The following is a 14,300-nucleotide window of genomic DNA, read 5'->3' as shown; positions in this document are numbered from 1 at the left end:
CCCGGTGACGATGGGCACATTCCCCGGTGACGATGGGCACATTCCCCGGTGACGATGGGCACATTCCCCGGTGACGATGGGCACATTCCCCGGTGACGATGGGCACATTCCCCGGTGACGATCGGCACATTCCCCGGTGACTATCGGCACATTCCCCGGTGACTATCGGTACATTCTATAGAAAGTAGGAAAGCACCAAACCCAGGATTCGGCCCTTGGGTTCCGCCAAATCCACGCTCCTGACGGAACCGAATGCTAAAAATCATGATATTTTGTCACATAAACATGGAAGTGTTGCTCGCCATGTGCGGTTCCGTTTGCGCCATGGAAGCCTAATTCTGCCAGTGACGGTCGGTATTTGCTTGAATCTCTCATGAAGAATTTGGGGTTTGGCCGGACCCCAAAGGTGTGTATTCGGGGCACCCCTAGAGTACTGCTACAGTTTTACCTCGGGATCTCTCCAATCCATTGTTTCTGGGGACGGGCCAATCCCCCCACAGAACATTCATACAGGATCTAATTGGATCACCTGTGGGTGCTGAATTGCTTCCTATTCACTAAAGGGGTTGGGTTTGGATCTCCATAGAACTGGTTCTGGTGCTTCCGTCTCTCTGTCGTTATTATGGGGACGTAGCGCTGGGCTTGGGGTCCCGGCACCTGTGGGGCGCTAGAGTAGGAGGTGCCCTCGGAACCTGTGGGGGCGTATCCTTCTGTGATTGGGTAGTAACGGAGGGGAGGTGGGTGGGTGGGTGGGGGCAACAGACAGCCCAGGCCAAGGGGGTCCGGCAGGCAATGATTATTGGCAGAAGGTGGCGCCATTTGGGGAAAAGAAGAGTATTCTGGGAAAGTTTGAAGTGCTGAAGGTCTAGTAGAGTTAAAGGGGAGGTTCACCTTTCCTAACAACTTTGCAATTGGTCTTCATTATTTATATTTTAGAGTTTTTGAATTATTTGCCTTCGTCTTCTACATCCAACTCTCAAATGGGGGTCCCGCCAGCTAAAAACCCATGTGTTCTGTGGGCTTACGTTTTTTTCTTTCTATTGGGGCCCTCTCCTATTCATGCTGGGGCCCCTCGTTCCAACCGCTGCCTGGTTGCTAAGGTAAACAAGACCCTAGCAACCAGATAGCCACGGCAATTCCAAACTGCAGAGCTTCTGAACAAAAAGCCTAAATAACTGAAAAACCATCAATAAAAAATAATGAAAACCAATTGCAAATTGTCTCAGAATATCAATGTTTGTGTCGTGCTGAGAGTTGATTGAAGGGTGAGCTTCCCCTTTACAGTCCCCAGATAGGGCCGTGTAGCTGCTGCTCTAATAGGTCAATAGGAGGAGGCCTAAAGGCATGGATCAGCGCCTCCAGAGGCTACAGGGACCTATTAAAGAATCTCCCAAACTGGAGTAAATATTGCCCTTTCCCTTGAGCCGCCATTTTGTGATGGGCCTCAGAGATCAGCTGACAGGAAGTGATGCAGCTCTGACTGTAACAGGAAGTAGTGTGGAAGCAAAAGGCTGGTTTGGGTAAAAGTTTCATTTGAGGGACCATCATTCCTGCCCTCTGTACCCCGGCGGGTACGGGTCAGTGGCTCCCCCCTAGGGCCGTGTCCTACTGCTGCCGATAATATAAACATCATCCTACCAGAAATGCCCCGGGGTAGTTAGCAGCACAGTTCTACCAAAGACACACTGCAAGTTGCGCACGAATCCATCTTTATTATCTCATGTGTATAAATACAGTAGCGCGAGGGAGGGGCGGCACCCTGTGCCCAAACTCACACACCGCCAGGGGGCAGTTAGTCGTACAGAGTAATGTCAGTCTGGCGACAAAAGACCTTGTTGCTAGGAAACCTTACATGGAAACACACACACACAAAAGACACTCATTGGCCACTTGTATAACCAGTATATTGTATATATGATCAGAACATGGATGCCCCTCCCCTATCCATTCACCTCACCGTGATTGGTCTAAAGGTACCATTAATGTTAATTAGCAGCTCCCAGAAGCCCCGGGCTGCCGTCGTTTCTTTATAGCCCCGTGTTAGAACCCTAAATATTTCATTTCTATTGGCACCGGCAGCAACCAATCAGCTGTGTGTTTAATATAATGTTTATTGGTCGCCCCAAGCGGAACCGCAAGGTTCTACTCACAATTGGACCCATTTACATGGTGGGGAATTGGTTACAAATGGTTAATAGTCTCTGGGAGGGATTTATTGTGTATAAACTGAATGAGCCTCCGGTTGGAATGAAAACATCAAATAAGAAATACAAAAACAACAATAAGATTCAAAAAGAGCAGAAACAAAAACAGCCAAAAAAGAGTTTGAAAAGACTAAAAAGCTTCATAAATAAAGTAAAAACTCACAAAATGAACAAAAAAATAAATCTCAACTCAAACAAAATCCGATTCAAAACCTGAACCGAAATAAAAAAGGGTTAAATGAAAAATGTGACTGAAATAAAAAATACATTAAAAATGATGTCTGAAAAGTCTCAAAAAACTTAGTCTCGACCAAAGCAAAAAGGACAAAATTTGAAGAAAATATTCCTCTGTTTCAACACAAAAAGGCTTAACCCTTCGTTAGACACAAAAAAAGCTTTAAATAAAGTCGACAGAAAACCTCGATTTAAAAAAAATGTAAAAATACTAAAATGTAAAACCTCGAGCACAAAAATGAAATTAACCCCTCGACCGAAATAAGAAAATAAATAAAAAAGATTTGAAAAGATTTTTTAAAAGTCTCCAAAAGACGTCAAATCTCAACCAAAGTAAAAGACAAAATGAAAATTTCAAAATTTGCTCCAAAATCAAAAATTTAATTGAAAATAAAAAACGAGAGCAAGAGGGAAAGGAGCGAGAGGGAAAGGAACGAGAGCGGGAGGGAAAGGAACGAGAGCGAGAGGGAAAGGAACGAGAGGGAAAGGAACGAGAGCGAGAGGGAAAGGAACGAGAGCGAGAGGGAAAGGAACGAGAGGGAAAGGAACGAGAGCGAGAGGGAAAGGAACGAGAGGGAAAGGAACGAGAGCGAGAGGGAAAGGAACGAGAGCGAGAGGGAAAGGAATGAGAGGGAAAGGAGCGAGAGGGAAAGGAACGAGAGCGGGAGGGAAAGGAACGAGAGCGAGAGGGAAAGGAACGAGAGGGAAAGGAACGAGAGCGAGAGGGAAAGGAACGAGAGCGAGAGGGAAAGGAACGAGAGGGAAAGGAACGAGAGCGAGAGGGAAGGAACGAGAGCGGGAGGGAAAGGAACGAGAGGGAAAGGAACGAGAGCGAGAGGGAAAGGAACGAGAGCGAGAGGGAAAGGAACGAGAGGGAAAGGAACGAGAGCGAGAGGGAAAGGAACGAGAGCGAGAGGGAAAGGAACGAGAGCGAGAGGGAAAGGAACGAGAGCGAGAGGGAAAGGAACGAGAGCGAGAGGGAAAGGAACGAGAGGGAAAGGAACGAGAGCGGGAGGGAAAGGAACGAGAGCGAGAGGGAAAGGAACGAGAGCGGGAGGGAAAGGAACGAGAGGGAAAGGAACGAGAGCGAGAGGGAAAGGAACGAGAGCGAGAGGGAAAGGAACGAGAGGGAAAGGAACGAGAGCGAGAGGGAAAGGAGCGGGAGGGAAAGGAACGAGAGCGAGAGGGAAAGGAGCGAGAGGGAAAGGAACGAGAGCGAGAGGGAAAGGAACGAGAGCGAGAGGGAAAGGAACGAGAGGGAAAGGAACGAGAGCGAGAGGGAAAGGAACGAGAGGGAAAGGAACGAGAGCGAGAGGGAAAGGAACGAGAGGGAAAGGAACGAGAGCGGGAGGGAAAGGAAGGAGAGCGGGAGGGAAAGGAACGAGAGCAGGAGGGAAAGGAACGAGAGGGAAAGGAACGAGAGCGGGAGGGAAAGGAACGAGAGCGGGAGGGAAAGGAACGAGAGGGAAAGGAACGAGAGCGGGAGGGAAAGGAACGAGAGGGAAAGGAACGAGAGGGAAAGGAACGAGAGCGGGAGGGAAAGGAACGAGAGCGAGAGGGAAAGGAGCGGGAGGGAAAGGAACGAGAGCGAGAGGGAAAGGAACGAGAGCGAGAGGGAAAGGAACGAGAGCGAGAGGGAAAGGAGCGAGAGCGAGAGGGAAAGGAACGAGAGCGAGAGGGAAAGGAGCGGGAGGGAAAGGAACGAGAGCGAGAGGGAAAGGAGCGGGAGGGAAAGGAACGAGAGCGAGAGGGAAAGGAACGAGAGGGAAAGGAACGAGAGCGAGAGGGAAAGGAACGAGAGGGAAAGGAACGAGAGGGAAAGGAACGAGAGGGAAAGGAACGAGAGCGAGAGGGAAAGGAGCGGGAGGGAAAGGAACGAGAGCGAGAGGGAAAGGAACGAGAGGGAAAGGAACGAGAGGGAAAGGAACGAGAGCGAGAGGGAAAGGAACAAGAGGGAAAGGAACGAGAGCGGGAGGTTTCTGTAGGGAGAGAGAAACAAAGGGAACGATTAGACACCAAAAGGAGCGACGCCGGGAGGAAACAGGAAACAACATTTGTTAAAGCAAAACGAGATTGTGCCGGGGACGCCCCCGGGGACGGGGAGAGAGTTGCACTTTATTAGACCGTAGGAGTCACACAGAGAGGGTTCTGGGGGGGAAGTGACCGCACGAGACTGTCCCACACAAAAACATTTCGGTTCCGTAATATCAGGAGAAGATCCGTCGTTTGGTTCCAACACAACGAGACACAGAGAAACGGACACGTTAAAGCCGACGGTTCCACTAAGGGAAGGGGGAGGAGCACACAGGGTGGCGAATGGGGGCGGGGTTACCCCCAGCTTGGGGGGAGTCAACTTTAATTGGCTCACAAAAACAAGTCTTTTCTTGCATATCGGGAAGAACCCGAATAGTCAGGATCCAGTCGTTTCCTTGGTTACAGGAGACTGACGTCTGCAGAAAGGGGAGAGGGGGTACTTTCATCCCAAGGGGGGAGTCGTTATGTGGGGAAATCCACCTGAAAGGGAATAGCAAGAGCATTAGATTGCAAGCCCACGGGGCACAGGGATTGTGCCCTATAGGGGATAGTCAGTAGGGTATATGGGCAGGAACAGGGGGCAGAAGGGTCCTACTCACCTACCCACTCAGCATCCCAGGCCACTGATAGCTCCTATTCTCTCCAATAGAAAGAGCATTAGATTGCAAGCCCATGGGGGCAGAAGGATCCTACTCACCTACCCACTCAGCATCCCAGGCCACTGATAGCTCCTATTCTCTCCAATAGAAAGAGCATTAGATTGCAAGCCCATGGGGGCAGAAGGATCCTACTCACCTACCCACTCAGCATCCCAGGCCACTGATAGCTCCTATTCTCTCCAATAGAAAGAGCATTAGATTGCAAGCCCACGGGGCAGGGGATATAGGGGATAGTCAGTAGGGTATATGGGCAGGAACAGGGGGCAGAAGGGTCCTACTCACCTACCCACTCAGCATCCCAGGCCACTGATAGCTCCTATTCTCTCCAATAGAAAGAGCATTAGATTGCAAGCCCACGGGGCAGGGGATATAGGGGATAGTCAGTAGGGTATATGGGCAGGAACAGGGGGCAGAAGGGTCCTACTCACCTACCCACTCAGCATCCCAGGCCACTGATAGCTCCTATTCTCTCCAATAGAAAGAGCATTAGATTGCAAGCCCATGGGGGCAGAAGGGTCCTACTCACCTACCCACTCAGCATCCCAGGCCACTGATAGCTCCTATTCTCTCCAGTTTCATCCCAAAGCAGCCACGGGACACCCCGGTTTTCTTTGTGCGCCCCCGAAATTTCTTTTGATTGCTCATGAAGTCTCCAAAGAGTCGGAGCCAGGCACGGCCGGGGGGCAACTGGGCAGAATCTAGGGGCAGAGGTGACTCTCGGGGCCGGGGGCCCGACGGCATCTCCAGATCTTCTAGGTTGTCCCAGAATGTCAGCTCCTCAGACGAGGAGAGGTCCCGGGATAGCAGGTCAGCCAAGGTCTGTCAGGGAGAGATGGGGGTGCAGCTTTAGGGTTTGGGATACAGGCAATGGGGGGCATGTTGGGATACAGGCAATGGGGGGCACTTTGGGATACAGGCAATGGGGGGCACTTTGGAATACAGGCAATGGGGGGCACGTTGGGATACTGGCAATGGGGGGCACTTTGGGATACTGGCAGTGGGGGGCACTTTGGGATACTGGCAATGGGGGGCACTTTGGGATACTGGCAATGGGGGGCACGTTGGGATACTGGCAATGGGGGGCACTTTGGGATACTGGCAATGGGGGGCTTTAGGATACTGGCAATGGGGGGCACATTGGGATACTGGCAATGGGGGGCACATTGGGATACTGGCAATGGGGGGGCACTTTGGGATACTGGCAATGGAGGGCACTTTGGGATACTGGCAATGGGGAGCACTTTGGGATACTGGCAATGGGGGGCACTTTGGGATACTGGCAATGGGGAGCACTTTGGGATACTGGCAATGGGGGGCTTTAGGATACTGGCAATGAGGGGCTTTAGGATACTGGCAATGGGGGGCACTTTGGGATACTGGCAATGGGGGGCACTTTGGGATACAGGCAATGGGGGGCACTTTGAGATACTGGCAATGGGGGGCACTTTGGGATACTGGCAATGGGGGGCACTTTGGGATACTGGCAATGGGGGGCACTTTGGGATACAGGCAATGGGGGGCACTTTGGGATACAGGCAATGGGGGCACTTTGGGATACTGGCAATGGGGGGCATGTTGGGATACTGGCAATGGAGGGCACTTTGGGATACTGGCAATGGGGGGCACGTTGGGATACTGGCAATGGGGGGCACTTTGGGATACTGGCAATGGGGGGCACATTGGGATACTGGCAATGGGGGGCACTTTGGGATACTGGCAATGGGGGGCACTTTGGGATACAGGCAATGGGGGGCACGTTGGGATACTGGCAATGGGGGGCACGTTGGGATACTGGCAATGGGGGGCACGTTGGGATACTGGCAATGGAGGGCACTTTGGGATACAGGCAATGGGGGGCACTTTGGGATACAGGCAATGGGGGGCACTTTGGGATACAGGCAATGGGGGCACTTTGGGATACTGGCAATGGAGGGCACTTTGGGATACTGGCAATGGGGGGCACGTTGGTATACTGGCAATGGGGGGCACTTTGGGATACAGGCAATGGGGGGCACTTTGAGATACTGGCAATGGGGGACACGTTGGGATACTGGCAATGGGGGGCACTTTGGGATACTGGCAATGGGGGGCACTTTGGGATACTGGCAATGGGGAGCACTTTGGGATACTGGCAATGGGGGGCACTTTGGGATACTGGCAATGGGGGGCACTTTGGGATACTGGCAGTGGGGGGCACTTTGGGATACTGGCAATGGGGGGCACTTTGGGATACTGGCAATGGGGGGCACTTTGGGATACTGCCAATGGGGGGCACATTGGGATACTGGCAATGGGGGGCACTTTGGGATACTGGCAATGGGGTGCACTTTGGGATACTGGCAATGGGGGGCACATTGGGATACTGGCAATGGGGGGCACTTTGGGATACTGCCAATGGGGGGCACTTTGGGATACTGCCAATGGGGGCACATTGGGATACTGCCAATGGGGGGCACTTTGGGATACTGGCAATGGGGAGCACTTTGGGATACTGGCAATGGGGGGGCACGTTGGGATACTGGCAATGGGGGGGCACGTTGGGATACTGGCAATGGGGAGCACTTTGGGATACAGGCAATGGGGGGCACTTTGGGATACAGGCAATGGGGGGCACTTTGGGATACTGCCAATGGGGAGCACTTTGGGATACTGGCAATGGGGGGCACTTTGGGATACAGGCAATGGGGGGCACTTTGGGATACTGCCAATGGGGGGCACTTTGGGATACTGCCAATGGGGAGCACTTTGGGATACTGGCAATGGGGGGCACTTTGGGATACAGGCAATGGGGGGCACTTTGGGATACTGCCAATGGGGAGCACTTTGGGATACTGGCAATGGGGGGGCACTTTGGGATACAGGCAATGGGGGGCACTTTGGGATACTGCCAATGGGGGGCACTTTGGGATACTGCCAATGGGGGGCACATTGGGATACTGGTAATGGGGGGCACTTTGGGATACTGGCAATGGGGGGCACTTTGGGATACTGGCAATGGGGGGGCTTTGGGATACTGGCAATGGGGGAAACTTTGGGATACTGGCAATGGGGGAAACTTTGGGATAACTGGCAATGGGGGAAACTTTGGGATACTGGCAATGGGGGAAACTTTGGGATACTGGCAATGGGGGGCACTTTGGGATACTGCCAATGGGGGGCACTTTGGGATACTGCCAATGGGGGGCACATTGGGATACTGGTAATGGGGGGCACTTTGGGATACTGGCAATGGGGGAAACTTTGGGATACTGGCAATGGGGGAAACTTTGGGATACTGGCAATGGGGGGCACGTTGGGATACTGGCAATGGGGGGCACGTTGGGATACTGGCAATGGGGGGCACTTTGGATACAGGCAATAGGGGGCACTTTGGGATACAGGCAATGGGGGGCACTTTGGGATACAGGCAATGGGGGGCACTTTGGGATACTGGCAATGGGGGGCACGTTGGTATACTGGCAATGGGGGGGGCACTTTGGGATACAGGCAATGGGGGGCACTTTGAGATACTGGCAATGGGGGACACGTTGGGATACTGGCAATGGGGGGCACTTTGGGATACTGGCAATGGGGGGCACTTTGGGATACTGGCAATGGGGAGCACTTTGGGATACTGGCAATGGGGGCACTTTGGGATACTGGCAATGGGGGGCACTTTGGGATACTGGCAGTGGGGGGCACTTTGGGATACTGGCAATGGGTGCACATTGGGATACTGGAAATGGGGGGCACTTTGGGATACAGGCAATGGGGGGCACTTTGGGATACTGGCAATGGGGGCACATTGGGATACAGGCAATGGGGGGCACTTTGGGGATACTGGCGATGGGGGGCTCTTTGGGATACTGGCAATGGGGGGCACTTTGGGATACTGGAAATGGGGGGCACTTTGGCATACTGGCAATGGGGGGCACTTTGGGATACTGGCAATGGGGGGGCACTTTGGATACTGGCAATAGGGGGGCAATTTGGGATACTGCCACATGGGGGGCACTTTGGGATACTGCCAATGGGGGCACATTGGGATACTGGCAATGGGGGGCACTTTGGGATACTGGCAATGGGGGGCACTTTGGGATACTGCCAATGGGGGCACATTGGGATACTGGCAATTGGGGGGCACTTTGGGATACTGGCAATGGGGTGCACTTTGGGATACTGGCAATGGGGGGCACATTGGGATACTGGCAATGGGGCACTTTGGGATACTGCCAATGGGGGGCACTTTGGGATACTGCCAATGGGGGGCACATTGGGATTACTGCCAATGGGGGGCACTTTGGGATACTGGCAATGGGGAGCACTTTGGGATACTGGCAATGGGGGGCACGTTGGGATACTGGCAATGGGGGGCACGTTGGGATACTGGCAATGGGAGCACTTTGGGATACAGGCAATGGGGGCACTTTGGGATTAGGCACTTTGGGATACTGCCAATGGGGAGCACTTTGGGATACTGGCAATGGGGGCACTTTGGGATACAGGCAATGGGGGGCACTTTGGGATACTGCCAATGGGGGCACTTTGGGATACTGCCAAATGGGGAGCACTTTGGGATACTGGCAATGGGGGGCACTTTGGGATACAGGCAATGGGGGGCACTTTGGGATACTGCCAATGGGGAGCACTTTGGGATACTGGCAATGGGGGGCACTTTGGGATACAGGCAATGGGGGGCACTTTGGGATACTGCCAATGGGGGGCACTTTGGGATACTGCCAATGGGGGGCACATTGGGATACTGGTAATGGGGGGCACTTTGGGATACTGGCAATGGGGGGCACTTTGGGATACTGGCAATGGGGGGCTTTGGGATACTGGCAATGGGGGAAACTTTGGGATACTGGCAATGGGGGAAACTTTGGGATACTGGCAATGGGGGCACTTTGGGATACTGGCAATGGGGGCACTTTGGATACAGGCAAATGGGGGGCTTTGGGATATTGGCAATGGAGGGCACTTTGGGATACAGGCAATGGGGGGCTTTGGGATACTGGGCAATGGGGGGCACTTTGGGATACTGGCAATGGGGGGCACTTTGGGATACTGGCAATGGGGGGCACGTTGGGATACTGGCAATGGAGGGCACTTTGGGATACTGGCAATGGGGGCACTTTGGGATACTGGCAATGGGGGGCACGTTGGGATACTGGCAATGGAGGGCACTTTGGGATACTGGCAATGGAGGGCACTTTGGGATACTGGCAATGGGGGGCACTTTGGGATACTGGCAATGGGGGGCACTTTGGGATACTGGCAATGGAGGGCACTTTGGGATATTGGCAATGGAGGGCACTTTAAGATACTGGCAATGGGGGGCACTTTGGGATACTGGCAATGGGGGGCACTTTGGATATTGGCAATGGGGGGCACTTTGGGATACTGGCAATGGGGGGCACTTTGGGATACTGGCAATGGGGGGCACTTTGGGATATTGGCAATGGAGGGCACTTTGGGATACTGGCAATGGGGAGCTTTGGGATACTGGCAATGGGGGGGCACTTTGGGATACTGGCAATGGGGGCACTTTGGGATACTGGCAATGGGGGCACTTTGGGATATTGGCAATGGAGGGCACTTTGGGATACTGGCAATGGGGAGCTTTGGGATACTGGCAATGGAGGGCACTTTGGGATACTGGCAATGGGGGGCTTTAGGATACTGGCAATGGGGGGCACATTGGGATACTGGCAATGGGGGACTTTAGGATACTGGCAATGGGGGGCACATTGGGATACTGGCAATGGGGGGCTTTAGGATACTGGCAATGGGGGGCACTTTGGGATACTGGCAATGGAGGGCACTTTGGGATACTGGCAATGGGGGGCACTTTGGGATACTGGCAATGGGGAGCACTTTGGGATACTGGCAATGGGGGGCTTAGGATACTGGAAATGGGGGGCACATTGGGATACTGGCAATGGGGGGCACTTTGGGATACTGGCAATGGAGGGCACTTTGGATACTGGCAATGGGGGGCACTTTGGGATACTGGCAATGGGGGCTTTAGGATACTGGCAATGGGGGGCACTTTGGGATACTGGCAATGGAGGGCACTTTGGGATACTGGCAATGGGGGGCACTTTGGGATACTGGCAATGGGGAGCACTTTGGGATACTGGCAATGGGGGGCTTTAGGATACTGGCAATGGGGGGCACATTGGGATACTGGCAATGGGGGGCACATTGGGATACTGGAAATGGGGGGCACATTGGGATACTGGCAATGGGGGGCACTTTGGGATACTGGCAATGGAGGGCACTTTGGGATACTGGCAATGGGGGGCACTTTGGGATACTGGCAATGGGGGGCTTTAGGATACTGGCAATGGGGGGCTTTAGGATACTGGCAATGGGGGGCACTTTGGGATACTGGCAATGGGGGGCACTTTGGGATACAGGCAATGGGGGGCACTTTGGGATACTGGCAATGGGGGGCACTTTGGGATACTGGCAATGGGGGGCACTTTGGGATACTGGCAATGGGGGGCACTTTGGGATACAGGCAATGGGGGGCACTTTGGGATACAGGCAATGGGGGGCACGTTGGGATACTGGCAATGGGGGGGCACTTTGGGATACTGGCAATGGGGGGCACTTTGGGATACAGGCAATGGGGGGCACTTTGGGATACAGGCAATGGGGGGCACGTTGGGATACTGGCAATGGGGGGCACTTTGGGATACTGGCAATGGGGGGCACGTTGGGATACTGGCAATGGGGGGCACTTTGGGATACTGGCAATGGGCAGCGGGTTTGAGAGATAAGGAATTATAACAATTGGGTGGGCACCCCGGGGGGCCATAACCAGGAAGGTAACTGGCTGCTTTGGATACTCCTCAGATCTGACACGGTGACTGTTCGGACAATAAACTGATGGGCAATGGGTGGGGGGGGGGCGCAGAAATAACTCTGATTTAACTTTCAGTGAGGTCAAACCTCTCCTCTGTGTTAGTACATACCCCTATATATATATAATAACATATCCCTATATATAATAACACTGACTGATATTGGTTAGTACATAGCCCTATATATATAATAACACTGACTGATATTGGTTAGTACATAGCCCTAGATATATAATAACACTGACTGATATTGGTTAGTACATAGCCATATATATATATAATAACACTGACTGATATTGGTTAGTACATATCCCTATATATATAATAACACTGACTGATATTGGTTAGTACATAGCCCTAGATATATAATAACACTGACTGATATTGGTTAGTACATAGCCCTATATATATATATATAATAACACTGACTGATATTGGTTAGTACATAGCCCTAGATATATAATAACACTGACTGATATTGGTTAGTACATATCCCTATATATATAATAACACTGACTGATATTGGTTAGTACATAGCCCTAGATATATAATAACACTGACTGATATTGGTTAGTACATAGCCCTATATATATATATATAATAACACTGACTGATATTGGTTAGTACATAGCCCTAGATATATAATAACACTGACTGATATTGGTTAGTACATATCCCTATATATATAATAACACTGACTGATATTGGTTAGTACATAGCCCTATATATATAATAACACTGACTGATATTGGTTAGTACATACCCCTATATATATAATAACACTGACTGATATTGGTTAGTACATAGCCCTATATATATATATATCTAATAACACTGACTGATATTGGTTAGTACATAGCCCTATATATATAATAACACCGACTGATATTGGTTAGTACATAGCCCTATATATATATATAATAACACTGACTGATATTGGTTAGTACATAGCCCTATATATATATAATAACACTGACTGATATTGGTTAGTACATAGCCCTATATATATAATAACACTGACTGATATTGGTTAGTACATACCCCTATATATATAATAACACTGACTGATATTGGTTAGTACATACCCCTATATATATAATAACACTGACTGATATTGGTTAGTACATACACCTGTATATAACAGAAATGACAGATACGGATTAGTACATAGCTTGTAAAATCCCATCTAACCATTTACACAAACTCACACACTGAGGGGTAACTCACCTTTAAGTGCCTGAGCTGAGGAGAAGGTCGGGCAGACACCCCAACAATTAACAGGGTGACCATCACAGCAGAGAGAGCTCTCATTGTGCTACAGGGGGGTCTCAGGGAAGAGGAAACTATGGGGTCTGGCAATGCGCAGAGGGGTCCGTGGGCTCAGTGAATAGGAATGGTCCTATATAGTCAGGTTCTGGGCTCAGTGAATAGGACGGTCCTATATAGTCAGGTTCTGGGCTCAGTGAATAGGAATGGTCCTATATAGTCAGGTTCTGGGCTCAGTGAATAGGAACGGTCCTATATAGTCAGGTTCTGGGCTCAGTGAATAGGAACGGTCCTATATAGTCAGGTTCTGGGCTCAGAGTTGCCTTTGGGTTCCGGTTACAGGCGCTCGTAGGGTTCCTTGCTTTTGGGGTGTCTGTCCTGGTGCTTCAGGACTGGTCAGTTCTGGTGAGAGAGGGGCGAGTGGAGGTATATATACCCTGGGGGGGGAGGCAGATTGCTTTATTATAGGGTGAGGGGGGAGAGCGTAACCCAGGGAGACCCTTTACCCCAGTACTGGGGGCTAAAGAATTCCTCTCCTCCTCCCCCCTCAGCCTCTGACACACACACTTACATACAGATTCGCTCACAGCCCTTGTGGCTTAGTCCCGGGGCTGGAAACCATCTAGAGTGTGTGCTCCCTGGCCCAGTCCTGTCTCCTTCCCCAATGTCCAATGTATTGGCGCCCAACTGGCCCGGGCTCTCTGGGCACAATTAGGGTCTGTGCTAAGGAACCCGAGTAACTGGGTGGCACTGGGTGGCACTTAGTGGGACCTGATTGCATTTATATCCACTAAGTGCCACCCTGCTATGTATCTATGTGCTCCAATTCCCCAAATGTTCTGCTACAGTAGGTCCATAGAGAAAAGCCACAGGGGGGTTCTGTCCTACCACTATACAGGGGTGCAACTGGCAGCTGGCACTCTGTGGGTACTGGGAATGCCGGGGGGGCTGTAAGGTGCCACAGACAGTCACTATTTATTGGACTGGGGGGGCTGTTTGTGCCTCTGGGTACTGGGAATGCCAGGGGGGCTGTAAGGTGCCACAGACAGTCA

General features: G+C 51.6%; 1 protein-coding gene across 2 annotated transcripts; it reads right to left on the bottom strand.

Annotated features, from left to right (window-relative positions):
- Positions 1–4,494: 4,494 nt before the first annotated feature.
- LOC116409856 (C-type natriuretic peptide-like) lies at positions 4,495–13,555 on the bottom strand. 2 transcript variants are annotated; one of them, XM_031899637.1, is made up of 3 exons: positions 13,210–13,555; positions 5,658–5,950; positions 4,495–4,952 (listed from the first exon to the last, which is right to left on the bottom strand). In XM_031899637.1, the coding sequence occupies exons 1-2, from the start codon at positions 13,291–13,293 to the stop codon at positions 5,666–5,668; spliced, it is 369 nt and encodes a 122-aa protein (XP_031755497.1). In that variant the 5' UTR covers positions 13,294–13,555; the 3' UTR covers positions 4,495–4,952; positions 5,658–5,665. The 2 variants fall into 2 exon arrangements, with proteins under 2 accessions (XP_031755497.1, XP_031755498.1); XM_031899638.1 differs by having other exon boundaries at positions 5,662–5,950.
- Between the last annotated feature and the right edge of the window lie 745 nt (positions 13,556–14,300).

This window comes from Xenopus tropicalis, chromosome 3, assembly GCF_000004195.4.
Source record: "Xenopus tropicalis strain Nigerian chromosome 3, UCB_Xtro_10.0, whole genome shotgun sequence".
In the NCBI taxonomy this organism is placed as follows: Eukaryota; Metazoa; Chordata; class Amphibia; order Anura; family Pipidae; genus Xenopus; species Xenopus tropicalis.
The sequence above is the reverse complement of the archived record's forward strand: the minus strand, read 5'-3'. Positions and strand labels throughout refer to the sequence as shown.

Excerpts from the sequence above, each read along its gene's own strand:
- LOC116409856 (XM_031899637.1), bottom strand. The coding sequence starts at position 13,293 with ATGAGAGCTCTCTCTGCTGTGATGGTCACCCTGTTAATTGTTGGGGTG. Across the intron at positions 5,951-13,209 it reads CTCAGCTCAGGCACTTAAAG|ACCTTGGCTGACCTGCTATC; the intron begins GTGAGTTACCCC and ends TCTCCCTGACAG.